At 38.4% G+C, this 26,905-nt stretch overlaps 1 protein-coding gene across 1 annotated transcript in view; it reads left to right on the top strand.

Moving 5' to 3' along the window:
• The first annotated feature begins 623 nt into the window (after positions 1-623).
• LOC126260454 (dynein axonemal heavy chain 6) overlaps positions 624-26,905 on the top strand; it is a 1,163,459-nt gene continuing 1,137,177 nt past the window's right edge. The window contains exon 1 of the mRNA XM_049957783.1: positions 624-735. Within this exon, the coding sequence (XP_049813740.1) occupies positions 635-735 (101 nt within the window). The 5' untranslated portion in view covers positions 624-634. The remainder of the gene's footprint in view (positions 736-26,905) is intronic.

The following is a 26,905-nucleotide window of genomic DNA, read 5'->3' as shown; positions in this document are numbered from 1 at the left end:
GTTGCTTCGCAACCCCTAAGGTATCTACTTCTAAGAAACTCATGCTAGCAGCTGTTCGTGTTTCAAATTCTGGAATATTCCATTCATCTTCCCTGGTGAAGGAATTTCGGAAAACTGCGTTCAATAACTCCGCTTTAGCGGCACAGTCGTCGGTAACAGTACCATCGGCACTGCGCAGCGAAGGTATTGACTGCGTCTTGCCGCTTGTGTAGTTTACATATGACCAGAATTTCTTCGGATTTTCTACCAAATTTCGAGACAATGTTTCGTTGTGGAACCTATTAAAGGCATCTTGCATTGAAGTCCGTGCCAAATTTCGCGCGTCTGTAAATTTTAGCCAGTCTTCGGGATTTCGCGTTCTTCTGAACTTCGCATGCTTTTTCCGTTTATGTTTCTATTGTTCATTACATTTGTCCTGTATATGAACTCTTGTTCTGTAACTTATTTTTAGCAGTTTTAGGGTAGAAACAGGTGGATCCAGAAATTTAAGATTGGCTGTCACTTTTGATTTTGTTGTGTAAATATCATAATAAGTCAATCTTATTTTGTTTACATGGGTAATATGCAAATATTTCGTTATAGTGTTATCTTTATTTGTGTAAATTTTTCTCTGTTTCAGATATATACAAATATCATGGATGCAGAATCAAGACTATCTCCACAATCTAGAGACTCAGATGAATATAATCCTCTGGCTGAACGATTGTTGGAGAAAGTTCCTACAAAACCAAGGCGGTAATATTTTTGATATATTTGCATTTTAATTACATTAGTATGTTTTAATGCAACTGATGAAAGCCATCTCAGCAAATCCACATGACAGCAACAATACACTTAGGTTGACCAGACATAAAAAGCAATGGATATGGTCTGGAAATGAACATGATAGCCAATTTAAACATGGCAACAACTACAAAAAATTTTAGAACTGCTTGAATAATAATGTACGGAAATTCAAGAAAAGTCACAATAAATATTTCCAGTGATTTTTATGAGACCTTCAAGAATAAATCAAAGGCATGACAAGAACTATATATTTACTTTGCAGTTAAATAATTAGAATTGGCTTGAATAATACTGAAAATTGTGAAATACTACACATATTTTGGCAATCTACCAAATTACACAGAACTGAATTTTCAGATTTCTGTGATGATCAGTAAGAAGATACATAGGCAACCATTGAAAAAAATCACAAAAGCATTTGAAACTATGAAGAATAACAAATAGTTTTTGATCAAGTATGGAAAACAGAAAGATAACAGAAGAATGGCAATTTGTCTTAATGCACTTTCACACAAGAAAGGTTGCAAAGAAGATGTCACTAATTACAGAGGCCGAGTGATGTGGTACAGTGGCTAGCACACTGGACTTGCATTTGGGGCGACTGTGGTTCAAATCTGTGTCTGGCTATCCAGATTTAGATTTTCTGTGATTTCCATAAATTGCTCTAGGCAAATGCCAGATGGTTCCTTTGAAAGAGCACTTCCAGTTTTCTTCCCCTGCCTTGACACAATCAGAGCTTGTGCTCCCTCACCAATGGATTCATTGCCAGTGGGACGTTAAACACTAATCTTCCTTCCTGAAGTAACTCTACAGTAATTTCTCACCTACCAGTAGTTTACAAAATAAATTAGCTGCGAAAGAGAACTGAAAACCTCTAAACAGACAATTACACTAACATCAGAGCAGATGTAGGAAAGCTCCTCTTTAGAACAAATATTTAATTTGAAATTTATTATATGTCAGACAGCTGAACTCCAAAACGCCCAGTTTTAACATTTGGGGTTATCAAGAAGACATTTTTCTCTGTTGAGAGAGAACCTTGCTCAAACGAATGCAAGTTTTTGATTTTCTGTCAAAATTGGGAATGTGATCAGTGATATTCTTACATATAGTCTGAGAAGTAAAGAGGTAAATAAATTCAGGTATAAGCCATGGTGATGGCTAATCTCCTATCCTCTTTTACTGTATTTTAGAGAAATTGTAAGAATCTGGAACAAAAAATTAAAAGAATACCATCTCCAATAAATATCGGGAGAAGAAACAGTGGCTTGGAGTAAACTGCCTGATGTATTATGATGGTTTTACTGTGCTATCTGAAAATCCAGAAGATGCAAATACATATTAATTTCTTAGAACAGAGCAGACTTAAGAATCTCCGAAGAGAAAACTATTCTTTTATTAGCATAAAAAATTGGCCATGTCCAAGTAGGCCTCACACATTAAAGGTTCTGTACAAACTTAATTATCTATGTAGGCAGTTCGTCCCTTCCAAAAATCGAGGATCACAAGTTTTCCTGATATCAACATTGATGCTGGGAAGATATCGGTCCCATGGATACCAAGACTATCCAGAATATTTTAATTTCAAGTTTTGAGTTAGATAACAAATGACAAAAGATTTTTTCTTTTTTTTTTTTGATATAATTACAGATAAACAATTCTTGGATTTTTCCTTTACTTGTACAGTGAAACTTTACTTCTTACCAAATTCCATGATTCTAGGTCAACAAGAAATACTCCATAGGGTTTGATGAGTTTACGAGTATCAAAATATGTGACATAAATGGCCATATCTTTTGATTCCATTGACTTGGAAGTAAACGGATGTATATTTTGCCAAGGGTCCATAGACTTAAGTATGTGATATAAATTTCAGCTTGATGTGTCTACTCATTCCTGAGAAAAAGATGTCAGACAGAAAAACAGTCTGATAACAATTTACATTTTTGGAATAAATGATGACTCACTGACAATCTCAGCTGCCGACAGGTGTTGTTGTTACACCTCGATGTGGACAGCTGAAAATGTGTGCCCCGACTGGGACTCGAACCCGGGATCTCCTGCTTACATGGCAGACGCTCTATCCATCTGAGCCACCGAGGACACAGATGAATAGTGTGACTGCAGGGACTTATCCCTTGCACACTTCCCGTGAGACTCACATTCCCAACTGTCCACAATTCTACACATGTATTGTACCTTATAGACATTTGCCCACCCACTCATTACTCGCGCACGCATTGGCAATTCCCGCAAGAGTTTGGGCAACCTGTTGGCATTCGCACAGACGAAGGTCAATGGCTGGGTAGCCTTTAACTATATATATGAAGACAGTAACTTGTTCTCGAAAGAACAATTACTTTTGATGACTGTGCAGCTTTTCCCTGGAATAAATGATGACTAACTGACAACCTCAGCTGCCGACAGGTGTTGTTGTTACACCTCGATGTGGACAGCTGAAAATGTGTGCCCCGACCGGGACTCGAACCCGGGATCTCCTGCTTACATGGCAGACGCTCTATCCATCTGAGCCACCGAGGACACAGATGAATAGTGCGACTGCAGGGACTTATCCCTTGCACGCTTCCCGTGAGACTCACATTCCCAACTGTCCACAATTCTACATATGTATTGTACCTTATAGACATTTGCCCACCCACTCATTACTCGCGCACGCGTTGGCGATTCCTGTAAGAGTTTGGGCAACCTGTTGTTCTCGAAAGAATGAGTTACTGTCTTCATATATATAGTTAAAGGCTATCCAGCCATTGACCTTCGTCTGTGCGAATGCCAACAGGTTGCCCAAACTCTTACAGGAATCGCCAACGCGTGCGCGAGTAATGAGTGGGTGGGCAAATGTCTATAAGGTACAATACATATGTAGAATTGTGGACAGTTGGGAATGTGAGTCTCACGGGAAGCGTGCAAGGGATAAGTCCCTGCAGTCGCACTATTCATCTGTGTCCTCGGTGGCTCAGATGGATAGAGCGTCTGCCATGTAAGCAGGAGATCCCGGGTTCGAGTCCCGGTCGGGGCACACATTTTCAGCTGTCCACATCGAGGTGTAACAACAACACCTGTCGGCAGCTGAGGTTGTCAGTTAGCCATCATTTATTCCAGGGAAAAGCTGCACGGTCATCAACAGTAACTGTTCTTTCGAGAACAAGTTACTGTCTTCATATATATAATTACATTTTTTGTCTCATATAATTACAGATTGACAATGTTTGGATTTTTTTTTTTTGTTGTTTTCGATGTGAAACCTTTCTTCTTGGGAAATTTCATGTTTCTAGGTCAACAGGAAGGTCCCTGTGATTGTCAGTATCAAAATATGTGACATAAAGAGCCTTTTTTTATTACATTGGCCTAGCTCCTTCACTTCTCTAGTGCCTGTTGGTCAAATAGAAAAGGTTAAAACATTCAAGTAACCAGGAAAGATAATTTGAGAAAGTGGGTTAGAAAAACTGCCAAAAAAGAGAAAGAAAATGCAAAATTGAGAGAGAGGATATTGAACAGCTAAGAATATCCATAATAAAAGTAAATATTGAGAAATGCAAAAATAATATTCTGTAACAGGGTGGTGAATCCTGAATTGTATATGAGACTTACTAAAAGTTTTAAAGAGGAGAATTAGGAGAAAAATAATGGATCTAATGAGAAACAAAGAAGCCAGCAAATTAAGAAGTGTATAACATGGAAAAAAATGATGAAGCAATAAAGGAAAGACCACTGATTTTTTTGGAAATTTTTACAAAATGAGTAACAGTATGCTAACAAAAAGCTGGATTTGTAAATTTAAAGAAGTTGGGAAACACACAACTTAAAAACAAGAGAAAGAAAATGCTTGTCTGCTTGTGTCTGTGTATGTGCGGATGGATATGTGTGTGTGTGCGAGTGTATACCTGTCCTTTTTTCCCCCAAGGTAAGTCTTTCTGCTCCCGGGATTGGAATGACTCCTTACCCCCTCCCTTAAAACCCACATCCTTTCGCCTTTCCCTCTCCTTTCCTCTTTCCCGATGAAGCAACAGTTTGTTGCGAAAGCTTGAATTTCGTGTGTATGTTTGTGTTTGTTTGTGTGTCTGTCGACCTGCCAGCACTTTCGTTCGGTAAGTCACATCATCTTTGTTTTTAGATATAATAGTTTAGTTGGTTGTAAATAAGAAAGTCAAATGTTTTGGAGAAAATAGGAACTATTGAAACAGGCTGGTAATTTTTTTAGATCATGTTGTCATGTCTTTTGTACACTGGAATGACTTTTGATATTTTTAGTACTGTAGGAAATATTCCAAACTCTAGACACCTGTTGAAATGAAAGGCCAATGGTTCACTAATTATATGTATTGTTTTTCTTATTTTATAATTAGTCCATGCTCTTGGAGTTTGAGAACTTTGCCATTACTTTTGAATCTCAATAAGAATGATTGTCCTCCATTTAAAGCTATAGCTCCCCTATTGGTGTTGCTTAAGTAGATCAGCTGCAGTAGTACTTGTAATTTTGTTCCTAATGTGGGTTACAGAATCCATGGAAAAAAGATTAACTTTATCCAGATCAATAAGTATGTTACATTCATGATATGCGATGCTCTTGTGCACAAACATTCCATGCAGCTTTGCACTTATTAGGAGCACATTCAATATGCCTTTCATAGACTGTTCTTTGTGCCATTGTAAGCTTAGTTCTGTAGGTGCTCTTACGTACAAGATAAGCTTTGTACAATTCATCTTTCTTCACTGTTTCATATTTAGGAGAAGCTTTATACACATGGTACAAAGATAATACATTTTGCCTGATATTAATAAGTTCATCTGTGTTCCACTAAATGTCCTTCTTTGTAGTTTTACTTTCATGACTGATTTTCGTTGTTATTGTTGTTGTGGTGGTTTCAGTTAAAGATTGGTTTATTGTAGCTCCTCATGCTGTTCTATCCTGTGCAAGCCTCTTCATCTCCTAATAACTACTGCAACCTACATACTTCTCAATCTCCTTACTGTATTCATCTCTTGGTCTCCCTCTATGGTTTTTACCCTCCACACTTCTCACCGGTACTAAATTGGTGATCCCTGGATGCCTCAGAATGTGTTCTATCAATCAATCCTTCTTCTTCTTTTCAGGTTGTGCCACAAATTTCTCTTCTCCCCAATTCTACTTAGTACCTCCTCATTAGTTACATGATCTGCCCATCTACTCTTTAGCATTCTCGTGTAGCACCACTTCTCAAAACCTTCTATTCTCTTCTTGTCTAAACTGTTTATAGTGCATGGTTCACTTCCCCACATGGCTACACTCTATACAAATACTTTCAGAAAAGACTTCCTGACACTTAAATATATATTTTATGTTAAAAAAATTTATCTTCTTCAGAAACTCTTTTTGTTGCATTGCCAATCTACATTTTATGCCCTCTCTACTTCAACCATCATCTCTTATTTTGCTGCCCAAATAGCAAAACTCATCTACTACTTTAAATGTCTCATGTGCCAATATAATTCGCTCAGCATCACCTGATTTAATTCAACTACTTTCCGTTATCCTTGTTTTGCTTTTGTTGATGTTCATATTACATCCTTCTTTCCATTCCATTCGACTTCTCTTCCAAGTCGTTTGCTGTATCTGACAGAATTACAGTGTCGTCGGTAAACCTCATAGTTTTTATTTCTTCTCCCTGGTCTTTAACTGCTACTCCAAATTTTTCTTTGGTTTCCTTTACCGCTTGCTCAGTACACAGACTGAAAAGCATTGGGGATGTCTCACCCCCCTTCTCAACCACTGCTTCCCTTTCATGCCCCTTGGCTTTTATAACTGCCATCTAGTTTCTGTACAAAAAATAGCCTTTCACTCCCTGTATTTTACTCCTACCATCTTTAGATTTAGATATAGAGTATTCCACTCAACACTGTCAAAAGCTATCTCTAAGTCTACAAATGCTATAAACCTAGATTTGCCTTTCCTTAACCTATCTTCTATGAGAAGTTGCAGGGTCAGTATTGCCACACATTTTCCTAAATTTCTCCAGAATTCAAACTGATCTTCCTCGAGGTTGGCTTCTACCTGTTTTTCCATTCTTTTGTAGAGAATTTGTGTTTGTATTTTGCAACACTGACGTATTAAACTGATAGTTTTCATATCTGTCAGCACCTACTTTCATTGGAATCAGACTTCTTCTTGTAAGCTGGGGGTATTTTGCCTGTCTCATACATCTTGGTCACCAGATGGAAGAGTTTGTCATGGCTGGCTCTCCCAAGCCTTTAAGTAGGTCTAATGGAACTCTTGGGACTGTTTCTCAGCTTAGGTGTTCCAGTGCTGTGTCAAATTCTTCCCACAGTATTGTATCTCTCATCTCAATTTCATCTTAAGTCCTCTTCCATTCCATAATATTGCCTTCAACTACATCTCCCTTGTACAGACGCTCTATGTACTCCTTCCACCTTTCTTCTTTCCCTTTTTTGCTTAGGACTAGTTTTCCATCTGAGCTCTTGATATTCATATGGATGGTTCTCTTTTCTCCAAAGGTCTCGTTAATTTTCCTGTTGCATCTATCTTACCCCTAGTGATGTATGCTTCTACATCCTTACATTTGTCCTCTTGCCATTCCTGCGTAGCCATTTTGCACTGTCAATATCATTTTTTATATGTATTCCCTTTTGCCTGCTACATTTACTGCATTTTTATGTTTTTTCCTTTCATCAATTAAATTCAGTACCTCTTGTGATACCCAAGGATTTCTACTACCCTTCGTCTTTGTACCCACTTGATCTTGTGCTACCTTCACTATTTCATCTCTCAAAGCTACCCATTCTTCTTTTAGGGTATTCCTTGCTCCTCTGTTCCCTATAGCTCCCTCTGAAACTCTCTATAACCTCTGGTTCTTTCAGTTTATCCATGTCATATCTCCTGAAATTCCTATCTTTTTGCAGTTTCTTCAGTTTTAATCTACAGTTCATAATCAGTAAATCGTTGTCAGAGTCCACATCTGCTCCCAGAAATGTCTTACAATTTAAAACCTCATTCTGAAATCTCTGCCTTACCATTGTATAATCAATCTGAAACCTTCCAGTGTCTCCAGGTCTCTTCCACACATAAAATCTTCTTTCTTGATTCTTGAACCAAGTGTTAGCTATGATTAAATTATGCTCTGTGCAAAATTCTACCAGGCAGCTTCCTCTTTCATTCCTTTCCCACAGCCCATATTCACCTACAATTTTTCCTTCTCTTCCTTTTCCTGCTGTTTGATTCCAGACCCCCATCACTATTAAATCATTGTTTCTCTTAACTAATTGTCTGCAGAGCTAGTTGGCATATAAACATGTACTACTGTATTAGGTGTTGGCTTCATGTCTGTCTTGGCTATGATAATGCATTCACTATGCTGTCCAAGTAGCTAATCTGCATTCCTGTTTTCTTATTCATTATTAAACTTACTCTTGCATTACAACTGTTTCATTTTGTGTTTATAGCAATGAGTTAACCTGTCCTGAAGTCCTGTACATGCTCCCACCCAACTTCACTGATTCACACTATATCAGTCTTCAAGTTATCCGTTTATTTTTTTAAATTTTCTAACCTACCTACCGGATTAAGGGATCGTAACATTCCACGATCCGATACGTAGAATGCCAGTTTTGTTTTTTCTGATGACATCCTCCTGAGTAGTCCCCTCCCAGAGAACTGAATGGGGGACTATTTTACCTATGGTGTACTTTCCACAAAAGGATGCCATCATCATTTAACCATACAGTAGAGGTGCATGCCCTCAGGAAAATTTACAGTTGCACAGTGGAACCTCGTGTAGTGAGCATAATTTGTTCCAGAATCTTATTCATAGTGCGAAACACTCATTAAGCAAAACAGTTTATACCATATAAATTATTGTAAAATATGATAATGTGTTCCATGTGGAAAAAATACTAAAAGTTTTATCTTATTCACGCCATTTATGCAAAGAAAATTATATATATATATATATATATATATATATATATACACACAAAATTCAAGCTTTCGCAACAAACTGTTGCCTCATCAGGAAAGAGGGGAAGGAGAGGGAAAGACGAAAGGATGTGGGTTTTAAGGGAGAGGATAAGGAGTCATTCCAATCCCGGGAGCGGAAAGACTTACCTTAGGGGGAAAAAAGGACAGGTATACACTCGCACACACACACATATCCATCCACACATACAGACACAAGCAGACATATTTAAAGACAAAGAGTTTGGGCAGAGATGTCCGTCGAGGTGGAAGAGTAGAGGCAAAGAAGTTGTTGAAAGACAGGTGAGGTATGAGTGGCGGCAACTTGAAATTAGCGGAGATTGAGGCCTGGCGGATAACGAGAAGAGAGGATATACTGAAGGGCAAGTTCCCATCTCCGGAGTTCGGATAGGTTGGTGTTGGTGGGAAGTATCCAGATAACCCGGACGGTGTAACACTGTGCCAAGATGTGCTGGCTGTGCACCAAGGCATGTTTAGCCACAGGGTGATCCTCATTACCAACAAACACTGTCTGCCTGTGTCCATTCATGCGAATGGACAGTTTGTTGCTGGTCACTCCCACATAGAATGCATCACAGTGTAGGCAGGTCAGTTGGTAAATCATGTGGGTGCTTTCACACGTGGCTCTGCCTTTGATCGTGTACACCTTCCGGGTTACAGGACTGGAGTAGGTGGTGGTGGGAGGGTGCATGGGACAGGTTTTGCACCGGGGGCGGTTACAAGGATAGGAGCCAGAGGGTAGGGAAGGTGGTTTGGGGATTTCATAGGGATGAACTAACAGGTTACGAAGGTTAGGTGGACGGCGGAAAGACTCACCTGTCTTTCAACAACTTCTTTGCCTCTACTCTTCCACCTCGACGGACATCTCTGCCCAAACTCTTTGTCTTTAAATATGTCTGCTTGTGTCTGTATGTGTGGATGGATATGTGTGTGTGTGCGAGTGTATACCTGTCCTTTTTTCCCCCTAAGGTAAGTCTTTCCGCTCCCGGGATTGGAATGACTCCTTATCCTCTCCCTTAAAACCCACATCCTTTCGTCTTTCCCTCTCCTTCCCCTCTTTCCTGATGAGGCAACAGTTTGTTGCGAAAGCTTGAATTTTGTGTGTATATTTGTGTTTGTTTGTGTGTCTATCGACCTGCCAGCGCTTTTGTTTGGTAAGTCTCATCATCTTTCTTTATATATATATATATATATATATATATATATATATATATATATATATATATATATATATATATATATATATATATATATATATTATTATGTTCTTTATTATTCACAGTAGATGACATATTCTTTTTCGCTAGGAAGCTATTTATAGTCATTCATTTCTGCCAATGCTTCAACACTTGGTGAAAATGCGATACTGCATTATCATCGAATAAATTTGTAGTGTGTGTAGCCACTGCTTTATTGGGTTGATTATTTTCAAAGTACGATGCGGCCAATTCCCAAGCTTTCAGCATTCCTCTTGTTGCACCAGAAGATTGCTGTTTTGCTGTTACGAAATCCTCCTTCTCTGAAGAACTCTCCACAACTTCCTGCTGTGGAACACACTGCAACTGCATAAGCTCTTCCTTCAGCGGTAATTTCTTGGTTGTGGTCTGTCACAAGCTCATCAATATCGTTGTTATCCACTTCTAGTCCCATGCTCTTGGCCAAAGACACAATCTCATTGACTGCAGGCTCCACAGGTACTGACTCAGATGCCTCAGAGTCACAGTTAACAACGCACTCTGGCCAAAGCCAAAGTGAGGGTTTCCTTGGTAACCCCTTTCCATGCCTTTTTGATCATCTTGACACAGGCAATGATGTGTTAGTGATATTTCCAAAACTCTCTGAGAGTGAGGTTGGTAGCTTCAGTCAAATCAAAGCAATGCTTGAAGAATGCTTTAGTGTAGAGCGTCCTAACTTTAGAAATAATCTGCTGGTCCATAAGCTGGAGTAACAGAGTGGTGTTGGGAGGCAGAAATTGGAACTTGATGAATTGAAATTCTTCAAGGAGGTGGTCTAGTATTCCTGGAGAATGGGCAGGACCATTGTCCATAACAAGCAAGACATGGAATGGCATACTCATTTCGAGCAAATACTTTTTGATCGGAAGACCAAACACTTCATTGATCCAATCACAGAAAAGATCAAGTGTCACCCAAGCCTTGGTGTTGGACCTCAACATCACATTTAACCTGCTACTCTGGGCTTTACACTTCTTGAAGGCTCAAGGAGTTTCTGAATAGTAAACAAGCAGCAATTTAATTTTCAAGTCGCTGCTTGCATTGACACAGAAACACAGTGTGACACAGTCTTTTATGGCCTTTTGACTAGCAATTCATTCTCCTCTGCTGTTATAAAGGTACACTTTGGCATCTTCTTCCAAAACACACCCATCTCATCACAATTAAAAACCTGTTGCAGCAGATAGCCCTCAGAATCTATGAGCATCTTGAAGTTACTGTTGAAGTTCTCTGCTGCCTTTGTGTTGGAGCTGGCTGTTTCATCGTGCCTCACAATGATGTGGATGCCGGTTCTTCTCTTAAGCTTCTTGAACCACCCAAGGCTTCTCTTAAATACTTATTTGGCTGCTGATAATCCTGGGGCCTTCTTAACGAGGTCGGTGAAAATCATTCTTGCCTTCTCATAAATGATGTTCTAGTTAATAGTGTCATCTTGCAATTGCTTTTGATCTATGCATATAAGGAGTAAGCTTTTGACATCATGCAGGATATGAAACCATTGTTTAGATACTCTTGTCACTCCCTTTGAAGCATCTCTCTCCTTAAGCTTGTCCTTATTCTTAAGGAGAGCGCAATTAGTTGATGTAGACTGAGTGTATGTCCCTGCTGAAACAGCAATGCTCACACCATGTTCACGTTTTTCAATGATTTTATGTCTCATTTCTAAGGTCATTTTCTTTCTCATATGGTTATCTTGTTGCGACTTCATCTTTGGGGACATTTCAACGAAAGGTTATTAAAATTTGCAGACAAAAAAACACTGTTGAACACAAGTTTAGAAAACTTTATGATCACAAGCTGCTCCAAGATGGTAGCAGAAAGAGCACTAAACCCAGACTGCAGTAGATACTAAAGACATTGTTCATATGCCACTGCTGACAATGAAAGATGTTCACATTGTTGAATGTTTTCCCTACTGCGCATGAACTGCAGGTGACGTCACACTAAATTGTCGTCACTCTTTATGTGAAACATCGCTTGTTAAGTGAGTCATTTTTTACAATTTGTTTTGTTCATTACGTGAATTGTGCATTAAGCAAGGTTTCACTGCAGTTTCCCCTTGTTTTGAGCTGTTTGTAGTACCAGCACAGTAAGTCCGATTTAGCTGATGTTACAAGGCCAGATCAGCCAATCATTCAGACTGTTGCCCCTGCAATTACTAAAAAGATTGCTGCACCTCTTCAGGAACCAAACATTTGTTTGGTCCTTCAACAGATAACCCTCTATTGTATGCCTCAGCAATAAGGAAATCTGTATCACTGAGGCACACGAGGCTCCCCACCATTGGGAAGATCCATGGTTCATTTTTATGAGGAGAACAAATATACCACAAATCTAAATAAATTTTAATGAAGCTCTTAAAAGCAGTTTCAGTTTCATTTATACCTGTTTGACACTGGTAAATACTGTCTCACTTAATATTTCTAAGCTTCTGAATGAATTCGTTTACTACTTCTTCCTTCTGCCCTCTAACTCATGTCATCTTCCCGTTAGTGTTGGCTACTGCATTAGAATTTCTATACATCTTCTCAGTTCATAGGTTTTCTAACCAAAAAACTATGGATACATGCAATCTGTGAAGTTGACAAGAATTGACATGCCACCTCATTTCAAAATAAAATAATTGGCAAAGTAGAAATATTTGAATGCAGAAGGAGAAAAGGATTTGCAATAAAATGGGAGGATAAGAATGATATTGCACTTTTGTCAATTAACCACAACAGTGACTTAAAAGAGATTACATAGAATGGGAATATGTAGAATGGGGAAATTATTAAGAAAACTACAGTAGTCATTGATTACAACCACAAATGAAAGAAGTTGATATAGCTGATCGGTGGATGTCAACAAATCTGATACCATGAAAGAGAGTATGAAAATATTGCTAGTCCAATTTTTTTTTTTTTTTTTTTTTTCATTTGCTCCAGCTGGCTGCCTGAAATTCATTTGTAATTTACAATCAATCAGTTGAAGAGAAGACAAGTATGGCAGTCTTGATTGGCATCGCAGAAGAATCTCTCCAACTTCTGGGCATTCGTACACACCGTGCAAAACCTTCAGTTACCAGTGCAGCATTTCCTCAAAACAATTCCACCAAAAGACTGTGCTATGTCTGTTCCCGTGCAACAGGACTTGACAGGACATGTATAAGGAAAGAGATATAATATATTGTGAAGATTGATGCCCTTTTTTGTGTAACACATTGCTTCAGGAAACACCACACAGTAAATCCCTTGAACATGGTACATACACGAAAATAATGTAAATAAAACAAATCTCCATTGAGAAAACCAAATCTATGACAAACATTCCCTACAACAAGATAATGAAAGTAAATATGAAAAAAAATGAATGACCTAACAAATTAATCTAAAAGAACAAGACATTTCAGAGAAGGAAGCCATTAGAACAGGAATTAATAAGATGAAAACAGTGTACTACCTCACTAAGGATATATATAAAAAGAAATCAAAATCTCTAGATGCTAAACTGAGGCACTATTCTTTAGTAATTTGCCATAAGCATTTTATAATGCAGAGTGTTTAACTCTAAACAAAAAGGTGATGATGGACTAGATATCCAGAAATAAAAACTCTAAGGTAAATATTGGAACCAGTTAAAGAGCAAACACAATACAGAAAATGCCAAAATAGTGAAATAAGGCAGACAGGATTAAAAATATTACACATATGATTAGGGAAAGAAGAATAGCTTTCTATGGCTACATCCAGAGGATGAATCCCAACAGACTGACAAAAATACTGTTCAGCTATTTTGATAAAGTGTAAGGGACATAGACAAACTTGGAATTACTGCACACATTTTGAGGAACGACTGCCCCTTTGAAAAAAATTCCAATATTCAAAGGTAAAAACCCAAGAAGAAGACTAGGACCGCTTGGACAGAAGAAAGAAGAGAGATATTGAGAAATGATGAGAGAAATGTGGAAGAAATGGAAGGAAAAACAGTTGATGTAAACATAGTCCATTGTGGCTCATACATAAAAAAAAGAAGAAAACAGATGTACATTTGTAACTCCTACATGACATATTTCTGGAAAATTAGAGCAAATAAGCCAAAATTTCAACAGAAGTCAAGGAATATAATTCAATAAGGTATATCATCATGAAAAGAATTTGTAGGTTTGTGTACAGTTTTCTTTCTAAAACTGTTTGGTTAAGAGATAAAACATTTCTGTTGTCATTGCATGACTTACACCATTCATGCTACGACATCAGAAATGTGTCTTTTTCTGTGTCTTCAACCATAACTTCAAAGGAGAGCAAGATTCCAGGCAGTGAATAGGATTTCAGGTACTGCTTTTCATGTGCTTGTTCTCTTTTTGGGTTTTGTCTTTAAGTAAATTTTCTTTTCAATAATTTATTATTTTTCTCCCCTTATTTTCTGTTATCATGATAATACACTAGTCTGAAATAAAAAAAGGAACACCTTAGAATAATGATGCCATGTTGATCAGGTTTGATTTATTATGTAGGTCCTGTAGTGCCTGTCAATGTATGCAAAGTCGTGAAGTGATGGAAAAATTGTTTTGAACGTGAAGTTCCATCTTTTGCGTGACCCAAAATAGGTGAAATTCAGTATACATATGTCAACAATTTGATAGTAGAAGTATCAGATGTCACGTTCGGAGATAATCTATTGTTTCCACCTGTTTTTACAACTGGTCAGGGGATGTTGACAGTAATGCAAATTAGACCAGATACTGTTTCACTATGTCCCCATGTCCCACACGTGCTCAATGGAGTTCAAGTTGGTGATCATACTGGCCATGGGAATTGACAGTATCTTAGAAAGCACATATATATATATATATATATAGTGCATAGACATTGAAATTTTGGTGGAACACATCAGTTCAGCATTATGAAATGCCAAATAAAAGTATTGGACAATGTTCTTAAGTTACATTGTGTTGTTCATTATTCCCACAATAAATACCCAAGTTTTCATTTTAGATTATGGGCTTTGAAGGCTGTTGTTGAGGTCTCCAATCCGAAGACTGGTTTGATGCAGGTCTCCATGCTACTCTGTCCTGTGCAAGTCTTTTCATCTCCGAATAACTACTGTGACCTGCAGCCTTTGGAACATCTCTTGGTCTCCCTTTACAATTTTTACTTCGCCCCCACACACACACCCCTCCAGTACTAAAAAGGAGATCTTTATGTTTCAGAATGTGTCCTATTAACTGATTGTATCTTTTAGTCAAGTTGTGCCAGAAATTTCTTTTCTGCCCATTTCTACTCAATGCATCCTCACTAGTTACATGATCTACCATCTGTCAGCATTCTTATGTAGCACCACATTTCTAAAGTATATATTCTATTTTTCTCTGAACTGTGTACTGCTCACATTTCACTTCTATACTGGACTATGATGTTAACAAATTTCTCATCTTCAGAAATGCTTTTTTTTGTCTTTGCAAGTTTACATTTTATATCCTCTCTACTTCTGCCATTATCAGTTATTTTACTGGTCAGTTATTTTACTGCATAAGTCATTTACTACTTTTAGTGTCTCATGTCCTAATCTAATTCCCTCAGCATCACCTGACTTAATTTGACTATATTCCACTACCAATGTTTTTGCTGTAGATGATGTTCACTTATATTCTCCTTCCAAGATACTGCTCATTCCAACCCCTTTGCTGTTTCTAACAGAAATACAATGTCATTGGAAAACCTCAACATTTTTATTCTTCTTCTTGAATTGCAATTCCTTCTCCAGATATTTCTTTGGTTTCCTTTAGTAATTCCTCAGTGTATAGACAGAATAGGATTGGGGATAGGCTACTATCTAGACTGAATAGGATTGGGGATAGGCTACTACCCTATCTCACTCCCTTCTCAGCACCGAGCGAGGTGGCGCAGTGGTTAGCACACTGGACTCGCATTCGGGAGGATGACGGTTCAATCCCGTCTCCAGCCATCCTGATTGAGGTTTTCCGTGATTTCCCTAAATCGTTTCAGGCAAATGCCGGGATGGTTCCTTTGAAAGGGCATGGCCGATTTCCTTCCCAATCCTTCCCTAACCCGAGCTTGCGCTCCATCTCTAATGACCTCGTTGTCGACGGGACGTTAAACACTAACCACCACCACCACCACCACCACCCTTCTCAGCCACTGCCTCCCATTCATACCCCTCGACTCTTGTAACTGCTACTTGGTTTCTGTACAAGTTGAAATAACCTTTCTCACTCTGTATTGTATCCATGATACCTTCATAATTTCAAAGAGTGTATTCTAGTTGGCATTGTCAAAAGCTTTCTCTAAGTTGCCAAATGCTATAAATATAGTTTTGTCTTTCCTTAACCTATCTTCTAAGAGAAGTAATAGGGTCACTTTTGCCTCGTGTGTTCCTAAAAGTCCTATGTTATGGCAAATAGTAATGCTGAGATTAATATTGGTCTTCTGTCCTACTATGAAGTTTAACATTAAACAGATCGTAATGTAGATGAAACATAATTCTTACAGCTCAGCTTTTTAAAGATAAAATTTCATATATCATGGCATATGTGATCCTACCAGACTTATAACTGCAGCAACGTTCCACATCAGCAGTATACTTTGTAAAACATTGTCTTTAAATCTTTAAGTAATTGATTTTACATTTTTCAATTGAAAACCTTCATAGATTCTCTTTGTTCTCTAAACACCTTTGACCACCAGCTTTACATAATTATAATGGTAGATTCAGAGAGACTGACAAACTAAAGATGGTGTTCACTAACTTCCATTTTAGTAACACATTTTCTTTGTGAAAATCCCTGCCCCTCAGTGCCCCCACCCCCCTCCTCCCCACACACACACACATCAGCCAATTGTCCTGTACATAATCTCTAAGATCTTCAAATTTTTCACATGTGCTGCTCTACCAGGTACTGTTACTTACTTTATTTGTGGCATGATTTGTTACTGCCTAGAATTAGTCAGTTATGAACTACAATTCCATCATGAGTCAAATAAAACAATTTATGTCTCACACGTAATAAATACAATAAAAGTAAGACATGGATTACGGAAGGTATCAGGATCTCTAGTATTAGAAAGAGGGAAATGCATAAGGAAGTGAAAACCAATCATGATGCGGAATTTATTAGGTACAAAATCAAATACAATAAAATATTTCATCAGGTAGTTAAACAATCAAAACAAATGGCAAACAGTAAATACATAGCTAATGCCTCAAATAAATCAAAAGCACCATTGCAGGTTGTCACAAAAGAAACAGATACTGAAGAAACAAAAAATTTTAATTACAAACTATAAATTGGTGGGAATACTGTTACTAACACTCGGCACATCTGTGAAGAATTTAGTAAGTACTTCATAACCACAAACAAAATTCATAACTTCTTGCTTCCATAAATAAGACCTGATGCAGTACTGTAGGAATCAAGAGAGTTTAAATTTACTGCAGTATCATGTAAGGAAGTAGCTAACATCGTACAATCCCTAAAAAATCTTAAATCTGTGGGCTGGGATGAAATTCCAACAAATATCATAAAGGCAGGAAGTGCACCTCAACTCTGTAAAATAATAAACTAATCATTTGATGAGGGCTGCTTTCCAGACAGACTAAAATATGTTGAAGTTTGTCCAATCTACAAAAAGGGAAAACAATATGATTTAGTAAATTTCTGCCCAGTATCTATACTCCCAGTTTTCTCTAAAATAGTTGAATGAATAGTATGTAATCAATTTCGTACAGTAAAGAAGGTAATATTATTCTCAATAACCAAAATGGGTTTAGGAAGGGACAAAACACTTTACAAGCTGTAAATGAACTAATCTCTAAAGTAAGTAAATGCCTCGACAACAAACAAAGTGTATCTGATATTTTTTGTGACCTCTCAAAGGCGTTTGACACAGTAAACCATAAGCTACTGCTCCAAAAATTGGGTACCTATGGCTTCCATGGAAAATCTGTAAGATGGTTTTCATCTTATCTCAAAAACAGACACTCAAGGGTGGTGATACATCAAAAGGGAGAGAAAACTTGCTCTAGCTGGAGAGAAATACAAGCAGGCGTGCCTCAGGGCTCGATGTTAGGACCACTTCTGTTCTTATATTACATAAATGACATACCTAGCGAAGTAAATATGGACACAGTACTTTAGGCAGATGACTCAACTGCTGTAGTCTGCTGCAAAAGCACTGAAGAGTTAGTATGGACCATGAAACAAACTCTACAAGAACTTGAACAATGGATAAAAAATAATGCTATGAAATTAAATCTTGAAAAAACCCAAATCATACTCTTCAGGACCAAACAAAGTACTGAATATATATCGCAAATAGAATATCCAGGTAAAGAACTGACCACAGTTGATTCTGTAAAATTTCTTGGGATAACTTTAAATAAAAACTTGCAATGGACTGACCATGTGGACATTCTACTGAAGAAGATATTAAATAGTTGAGTTTATGCAATGAGGGTACTACACAAAGTAACGGATTTAACGATGAAGAAAATTGTATACCACACATATTTCATAACAGTTATAAGATATGGAATAATTTTTTGGGGTGCTGAAAAGACAAACCACCTTCGAGCTATGACAGGAACTAATAGCAGACATTCATGCAAACCACTATTCGAAAGCCTGGATTTCTTGACAATCCCTTCCATCTTCATATATGAAATACTTCTCTTTGAACAGAAAAACCCATATCTGTTTGGAGGAAATACATTCACACATGCCTATGAAACTAGACATAAATTGAAATACATGCTACCTTATTACAGACTCACATTATATGAAAATAGTCCACATTACATGGCTCTGAAGATCAGAAATAAGATAAGGTCAATATTTGGAGAATACACATTGGAGACCATTGGCACATACCTAAAAAGAAAATGTTGTTATAGTATAGAAGAATTTCTAAATGAATAAAAAGCAAATAGTTAAGAAAAACTTATAAATAGGAATAGGGAGAAAGGATACAAGTACAAATGGTATACTTTCAAAGCCATATAGATACGAAGTATACAGGTTCACTGTATATTCATGTTTATATATAGAATTATAGCTTGAATGGCCGTTTGTATTCCGTTCAGTACATCCATACTTCATATAGGTGTGTGAAGTCTACGGTAATGATTTGATGACTTACGAAAAGATTTAAAATATAATCTTGTATTTTTATTATAATAAGAGACCTATGTATTATGTATTACGTATTGTATATAAAATACTGTAACAACTTAGGTTAAAGACTGACGAGTCACTAATGTTCTCAATCAAATGATTCTATAAAAACATGTTGTTGTTGTTGTGGTCTTCAGTCCTGAGACTGGTTTGATGCAGCTCTCCATGCTACTCTATCCTGTGCAATCTTCTTCATCTCCCAGTACCTACTGCAGCCTACATCCTTCTGAATCTGCTTAGTGTATTCATCTCTTGGTCTACCTCTACGATTTTTACCCTCCACACTGCCCTCCAATGCTAAATTTGTGATCCCTTGATGCCTCAAAACATGTCCTACCAACCGATCCCTTCTTCTAGTCAAGTTGTGCCACAAACTTCTCCCCAATCCTATTCACTACCTCCTCAATAGTTACGTGATCTACCCACCTTATCTTCAGCATTCTTCTGTAGCACCACATTTCGAAAGCTTCTATTCTCTTCTTGTCCAAACTAGTTATCGTCCATGTTTCACTTCCATACATGGCTACACTCCATACAAATACTTTCAGAAACGACTTCCTGACACTTAAATCTATACCCGATGTTAACAAATTTCTCTTCTTCAGAAACGATTTCCTTGCCATTGCCAGTCTACATTTTATATCCTCTCTACTTTGACCATCATCAGTTATTCTGCTCCCTAAATAGCAAAACTCCTTTACTACTTTAAGTGTCTCATTTCCTAATCTAATTCCCTCAGCATCACCCGATTTAATTTGACTACATTCCATTATCCTCGTTTTGCTTTTGTTGATGTTCATCTTATATCCTGCTTTCAATACACTGTCCATTCCGTTCAACTGCTCTTCCAAGTCCTTTGCTGTCTCTGACAGAATTACAATGTCATCGGCAAACCTCAAAGTTTTTACTTCTTCTCCATGAATTTTAATACCTACTCCGAATTTTTCTTTTGTTTCCTTTAGTGCTTGTTCAATATACAGATTGAATAACATCGGGGAGAGGCTACAACCCTGTCTCACTCCTTTCCCAACCACTGCTTCCCTTTCATGCCCCTCGACTCTTATAACTGCCATCTGGTTTCTGTACAAATTGTAAATAGCCTTTCGCTCCCTGTATTTTACCCCTGCCACCTTCAGAATTTGAAAGAGAGTATTCCAGTTAACATTGTCAAAAGCTTTCTCTAAGTCTACAAATGCTAGAAACGTAGGTTTGCCTTTTCTTAATTTTCTTCTAAGATAAGTCGTAAGGTTAGTATTGCCTCACGGGTTCCAACATTTCTACGGAATCCAACCTGATCTTCCCCGAGGTCCGCTTCTACCAATTTTTCCATTCGTCTGTAAAGAATTCGCGATAGTATTTTGCAGCTTTGACTTATTAAACTGATAGTTCGCTAATTTTCACATCTGTCAACACCTGCTTTCTTTGGGATTGGAATTATTATTTTCTTCTTGAAGTCGGAGGGTATTTCGCCTGTCTCATACATCTTGCTCACCAGATGGTAGAGTTTTGTCATGACTGGCTCTCCCAAGGCCATCAGTAGTTCTAATGGAATGTTGTCTACTCCCGGGGCCTTGTTTCAACTCAGGTCTTTCAGTGCTCTGTCAATCTCTTCACGCAGTATCTTATCTCCCATTTCGTCTTCGTCTACATCCTCTTCCATTTCCATAATATTATCCTCAAGTACATCGCCCTTGTATAAACCCTCTATATACTCCTTCCACCTTTCTGCCTTCCGTTCTTTGCTTAGAACTGGGTTTTCATCTGAGCTCTTGATATTCATACAAGTGGTTTTCTTCTCTCCAAAGGTCTCTTTAATTTTCCTGTAGGCAGTATCTATCTTACCCCCAGTGAGACAAGCCTCTATATCCTTACATTTGTCCTCTAGCCATCACTGCTTAGCCGTTTTGCACTTCCTGTCGATCTCATTTTTGAGACGTTTGTATTTCTTTTTGCCTGCTTCATTCACTGCATTTTTATATTTTCTCCTTTCATCAATTAAATTCAATATTTCTTCTGTTACCCAAGGATTTCTATTAGCCCTCGCCTTTCTACCTACTTGATCGTCTGCTGCCTTCACTACTTCATCCCTCAAAGCTACCCATTCTTCTTCTACTGTATTTCTTTCCCTCATTCCTGTCAATTGTTCCCTTATGCTCTCCCTGAAACTCTCTACAACCTCTGGTTCTTTCAGTTTCTCCAGGTCCCATCTCCTTAAATTCCCACCTTTTTGCAGTTTCTTCAGTTTCAATCTGCAGTTCATAACCAATAGATTGTGGTCAGAATCCACATCTGCCCATGGAAATGTCTTACAATTTAAAACCTGGTTCCTAAATCTCTGTCTTACCATTATATAATCTATCTGATACCGTTTAGTATCTCCAGGATTCTTCCAGGTATACAACCTTCTTTTATGATTCTTGAACCAAGTGTTAGCTATGATTAAGTTATGCTCTGTGCAAAATTCTACAAGGCGGCTTCCTCTTCCATTTCTTCCCCCCAATCCATATTCACCTACTATGTTTCCTTCTCTCCCTTTTCCTACTGACGAATTCCAGTCCCCCGTGACTATTAAATTTTCGTCTCCCTTCACCACCTGAATAATTTCTTTTATCTCGTCATACATTTCTTCAATTTCTTCATCATCTGCAGAGCTAGTTGGCATATAAACTTGTACTACTGTAGTAGGCATGGGCTTTGTGTCTATCTTGGCCACAATAATGCGTTCACTATGCTGCTTGTAGTAGGTAACCCGCACTCCTATTTTTTTATTCATTATGAAACCTACTCCTGCATTACCCCTATTTGATTTTGTATTTATAACCCTGTATTCACCTGACCAAAAGTCTTGTTCCTCCTGCCACCGAACTTCACAAATTCCCACTATATCTAACTTTAACCTATCCATTTCCCTTTTTAAATTTTCTAACCTACCTGCCCGATTAAGGGATCTGACATTCCACGCTCCTATCCGTAGAACGCCAGTTTTCTTTCTCCTGATAATGACGTCCCCTTGAGTAGTCCCCCGCCCGGAGATCCGAATGGGGGACTATTTTACCTCCGGAATATTTTACCCAAGAGGACACCATCATCATTTAATCATACAGTAAAGCTGCATGTCCTCGGGAAAAATTACGGCTGTAGTTTCCCCTTGCTTTCAGCCATTCGCAGTACCAGCACAGCAAGGCCGTTTTGGTTAATGTTACAAGGCCAGATCAGTCAATCATCCAGACTGTTGTCCCTGCAACTACTGAAAAGGCTGCTGCCCCTCTTCAGGAACCACATGTTTGTCTGGCCTCTCAACAGATACCCCACCGTTGTGGTTGCACCTACGGTATGGCCATCTGTATCGCTGAGGCACGCAAGCCTCCCCACCGACGGCAAGGTCCATGGTTCATGGGGGGGGGGGGGGGGGGGGAAACATGTTATGTGACAATAAAGTATCTTATCTTATTTTATCTAACATCGGTAGAGAACTTGACAAGATTGGTTACCCAGTTTTCTTCTTTTTCTTGTGTCTTTGTCCTGCATTGATGCAGGTTCGACATGGTTATTAACAGATTTGTCAGAGTTAGTGTGAAGTGTGGCCAGATGCCCTTTCTATCACCACTCCATTAGTCATCTCCCGGCCCCTCCTTCATGTGCCCCCTTCCCTCCATCCCCCATGTGGGGACAGAATATGTGTACCCTAACTGTCTGCTCATGTGTAAGAGAGCAAAGTTTACGAAATTTTTGCAATTCATAAAACTGAAGTGGCACTTGAGTACAGCCCTGTATTGAGTAGGATGTGGAAACCATCGAAAAGCCACATCCAAGCTGCCCAGCCCACTTACTCTTGTTGTTAATCCGCTGGTCAGATTCAGTCTAGGGGCTGGCACACCTACCTGCCCCAGAAGCGGAACTTCAACACGCACAGCTATCCAGTTGGATCAAGACAAGTTAGCCAGGAAATCTCATTATGAATAATACTCTATACGATGACGCATAACTGAATTGTTCAACCTGAACAATATTGTAACTAACAAAAAGTATGTTTTACAGGAGAACAAGAACACTGTGCTACTCTTACCTATTTGGTCGTTCTTTATGCAGGCAATGTATGTGAGGTAAAACACCATTCTGCATTTTTTTGTAACAGTTACTACACAATTACTTATGTCTCCTTTGAAAAAATAACACTATTTTTTTCATTATCCTGGACAAATTGCGTGGTATCACTGCCATTACAATTCTGAGCTGTTTTTTGTGTGTTACTTATTGCAGAAATAGAAAACATATTTTGAGGAAGTGCAACAACAAAGGTAAAACAGTGTTTGTTTCACAAACAGTAGCAGAAGATATAGGAAAATTTAACACTATCCCTGTTGCAATTATATTAAACAAGTACAGTCAGCATTACAATTTCTGCCTTCAATCAATGTATTTTGTGAGACGGAGATGCATATCCACTATTCACATGGTAATTTCTCAAAGAAATTCCGTTTTTCAACTGGGATTTACTGCCACATGTCAAGTAAGGTTTTGTTCTTGGCTCCTTTTATAGTACAAGATAGGGAAAACTGAAATGTGGCAGATTTCCTTCCCAGTACCTCAGTTTTGAGTATTGCTTTGACAAACCCATGCTTGTCGGATGTTCTTTTTCTCTCAGTGCATCAGGGTCATCTGCAGAAATTTTTAGCTAGACATACTCATGTTTTGAAAGAGCCTGTGTGCAGCCCATGGTATAGTATGCTAAGATCCCTGAAATCCTTTGGTTTCATCTTTCAGACAGGGAATCTGTTGATCTTGGCATTAGCAAAGACTGAAATCCAATTCTCTGGGTGATACAAGGGAAACAATCTTTTGTTATTTTTATAAGAGTGAAATCTCTTCCACATGGTAGGGAAGTGTGCCCTGTACCAAGGAATTTCTTTGCTATAGCAGTGAAATATGAATGAATGACCACATTTTGGAAAGGTGTCAAAATAAATTTGAACATTTCTCACAAAATTTGCAGTCTTATGTTCGTATGAAAAATGTATGAAAAATAGGAATCATGATGAAAACATTTCAATTTTGACTAGATGTTTAACTACTACATTAGAAATCCCAACTATTTAACATGCAGCTACTACTATTTGGCTATGATAATCATGAGAACCATATTTTCCATTGCGAGTTCCAGATACAACGTTGTTCCACTCACACTGTCAGATGGCAATTTTCAAGGAAAAAGACCATTTCTCCACGAAATATAAGTGCATCCGCTACTGCTCAGTGCCTTAAATTTACATCCACTCACAAATGGTAACCGTACATTTCTTTGTTTTATTCAAGCAATTTTGCACTTCACTTGTTGTTTGCCACAACAAAGAATTTGCTGGTTTGACAGTGGTAACATGACTATCTTGAAACTCTCTGACAGTACCCCTTCAGTGAGCATTGCTTATTTCTCACCCATGGTACAACCCTGCCTTGCCACCACCAGGCGACAGCACCAGCCACTTTTGCGTGAACTGGGTCTTAGGCATGTAGTTACATAAATAACATGGTCCATTTAAAGACCAAATATGTCTGCTTGTGTCTGTATATGTGTGGATGGATAAGTGTGTGTGTGCGAGTGTATCCCCGTCCTTTTTTCCCCCTAAGGGAAGTCTTTCCGCTCCCGGGATTGGAATGACTCCTTACCCTCTCCCTTAAAACCCACATCCTTTCGTCTTTCCCTCTCCCTCCCTCTTTCCTGATGAGGCAACAGTTTGTTGCGAAAGCTTGAATTTGTGTGTATGTTTGTGTTTGTTTGTGTGTCTGTCGACCTGCCAGCACTTTCATTTGGTAAGTCACATCATCTTTGTTTTTAGATATATTTTTCCTACGTGGAATGTTTCCCTCTCTCTCTCTCTCTCTCTCTCTCTCTCTCTCTCTCTCTCTCTCTCTCTCTCTCTCTCTCTATATATATATATATATATATATATATATATATATATATATATATATATATATATAATAGAGGGAAACATTCCACGTAGGAAAAATATATCTAAAAACAAAGATGATGTGACTTACCAAATGAAAGTGCTGGCAGGTCGACAGACACACAAACAAACACAAACATACACACAAAATTCAAGCTTTCGCAACAAACTGTTGCCTCATCAGGAAAGAGGGAAGGAGAGGGAAAGACGAAAGGATGTGGGTTTTAGGGGAGAGGGTAAGGAGTCATTCCAATCCCGGGAGCAGAAAGACTTACCTTAGGGGGAAAAAAGGCTTACCTTAGGGGGAGAAAAGGATGGGTATACTATACCCGCCCTTTTTTCCCCCTAAGGTAAGGCTTTCCGCTCCCGGGATTGTAAAGGCCTTTACAAATGTCTGCTTGTGTCTGTGCGGGTGTGTGGGTGTTACCTGAGAACAGGTAAAGGTATTCTCTCAATGTTCCACAGCAACACGAAAAGAGTTAATGGAAAAGTAGTGACTTTCCGTGTTCCAGAGCAACAGAAAAAGATTTCATTGGAAAATAACAACTTTCAATGTACAAATAGTCCAGAAATTATATCTGATATGATAAGAGCTTTCCCAAAGAATATAGTGGTTAGGGAGAAAAGTAATCTGAATTGAATTGTTCAGATCTGACGTAGATATGCTAATGCACATTCAGCTGCACCAGAAATTGTAAGTCCAGAAATGCATGCACGTGTGGATGCATCCAAGTTAAGAAATGCTGAGGCAGGTCTGGAACATAGGTTGAAGATTAATTACTTTGAGTATTTGTGTAAAGCTTGATATTTACCTCGTCTCCCTAGTGATGTATGACAATGTCGGCCTTTCTATGTCAGCTATTTTCTCTTCGAATGGTCCATTTAAAAATGCATGTCCTCATTACATTGGGTTGTAGAGATTAGGATGTAGCTTGGTAGGAGAATGAAAACTTGTGACTTCTGCATATAATAACTTTTAATTGTCACAATATTGGGACAGTACAAGTACATGCGGCTTTACCACACCTGGTCAAAAGATCAACAGACACAGAGATTGGTGAAAAAATCAAGTGAGGAAAGAAATTGGTAGTATATCTTTCAGTTTTCTGTCAGCTTATGATATCATTGCCACACAGGGATGGCACAAATAAGAATCATTACAAATAATGTAATGAAAAGGACAGTTTCTACTCACCATATAGCAGAGATGCTGAGTCACAGAAAGACACACACAAAAAAAGACTGTTGTAAAGTTAGCTTTCAGCCAACAGTCGGTGTCAGAAATAGTCAGCACACACACACACACACACACACACACACACACACACACAAATGCAACTCACACACACACATGACCACAGTCTCTAGCAACCAGAGTCAGACTGCCAGGAGCTGTGGTCATGTGCATGTGAATTGCGTTTCTTTTATGTGTGTGTGTGTGTGTGTGTGTGTGTGTGTGTGTGTGCTGTCTCTTTTTCACAAAGGCTTGTTGTCCAAAAGCTAGCTTTTCCGAAAGCCTTTTTGTTGTGCCTTTCTGCAATTCAGCATGTCCACTACATGGTGAGTAGCAACTAGTCTTTTGATTATACATTATATTGTTATGTTCTATCCTACATTTTCCATTGTTTAGTCGTTAAAGATATTTATTTATATGAGTAGGCCATTTAAAGAACCAGCACAACTGCTCCCCCCCCCCCCCCCCCCCACTATATACTACTGTGATCCATATCACTGGACATCAGTGTACAGTGGTGGTGCATCACACTATTTGCTATTT

Source organism: Schistocerca nitens, chromosome 5 (assembly GCF_023898315.1).
Source record: "Schistocerca nitens isolate TAMUIC-IGC-003100 chromosome 5, iqSchNite1.1, whole genome shotgun sequence".
Taxonomy (NCBI): Eukaryota; Metazoa; Arthropoda; class Insecta; order Orthoptera; family Acrididae; genus Schistocerca; species Schistocerca nitens.
Note: the sequence above shows the minus strand (reverse complement) of the source record. Positions and strands in the feature narration are given on the sequence as shown.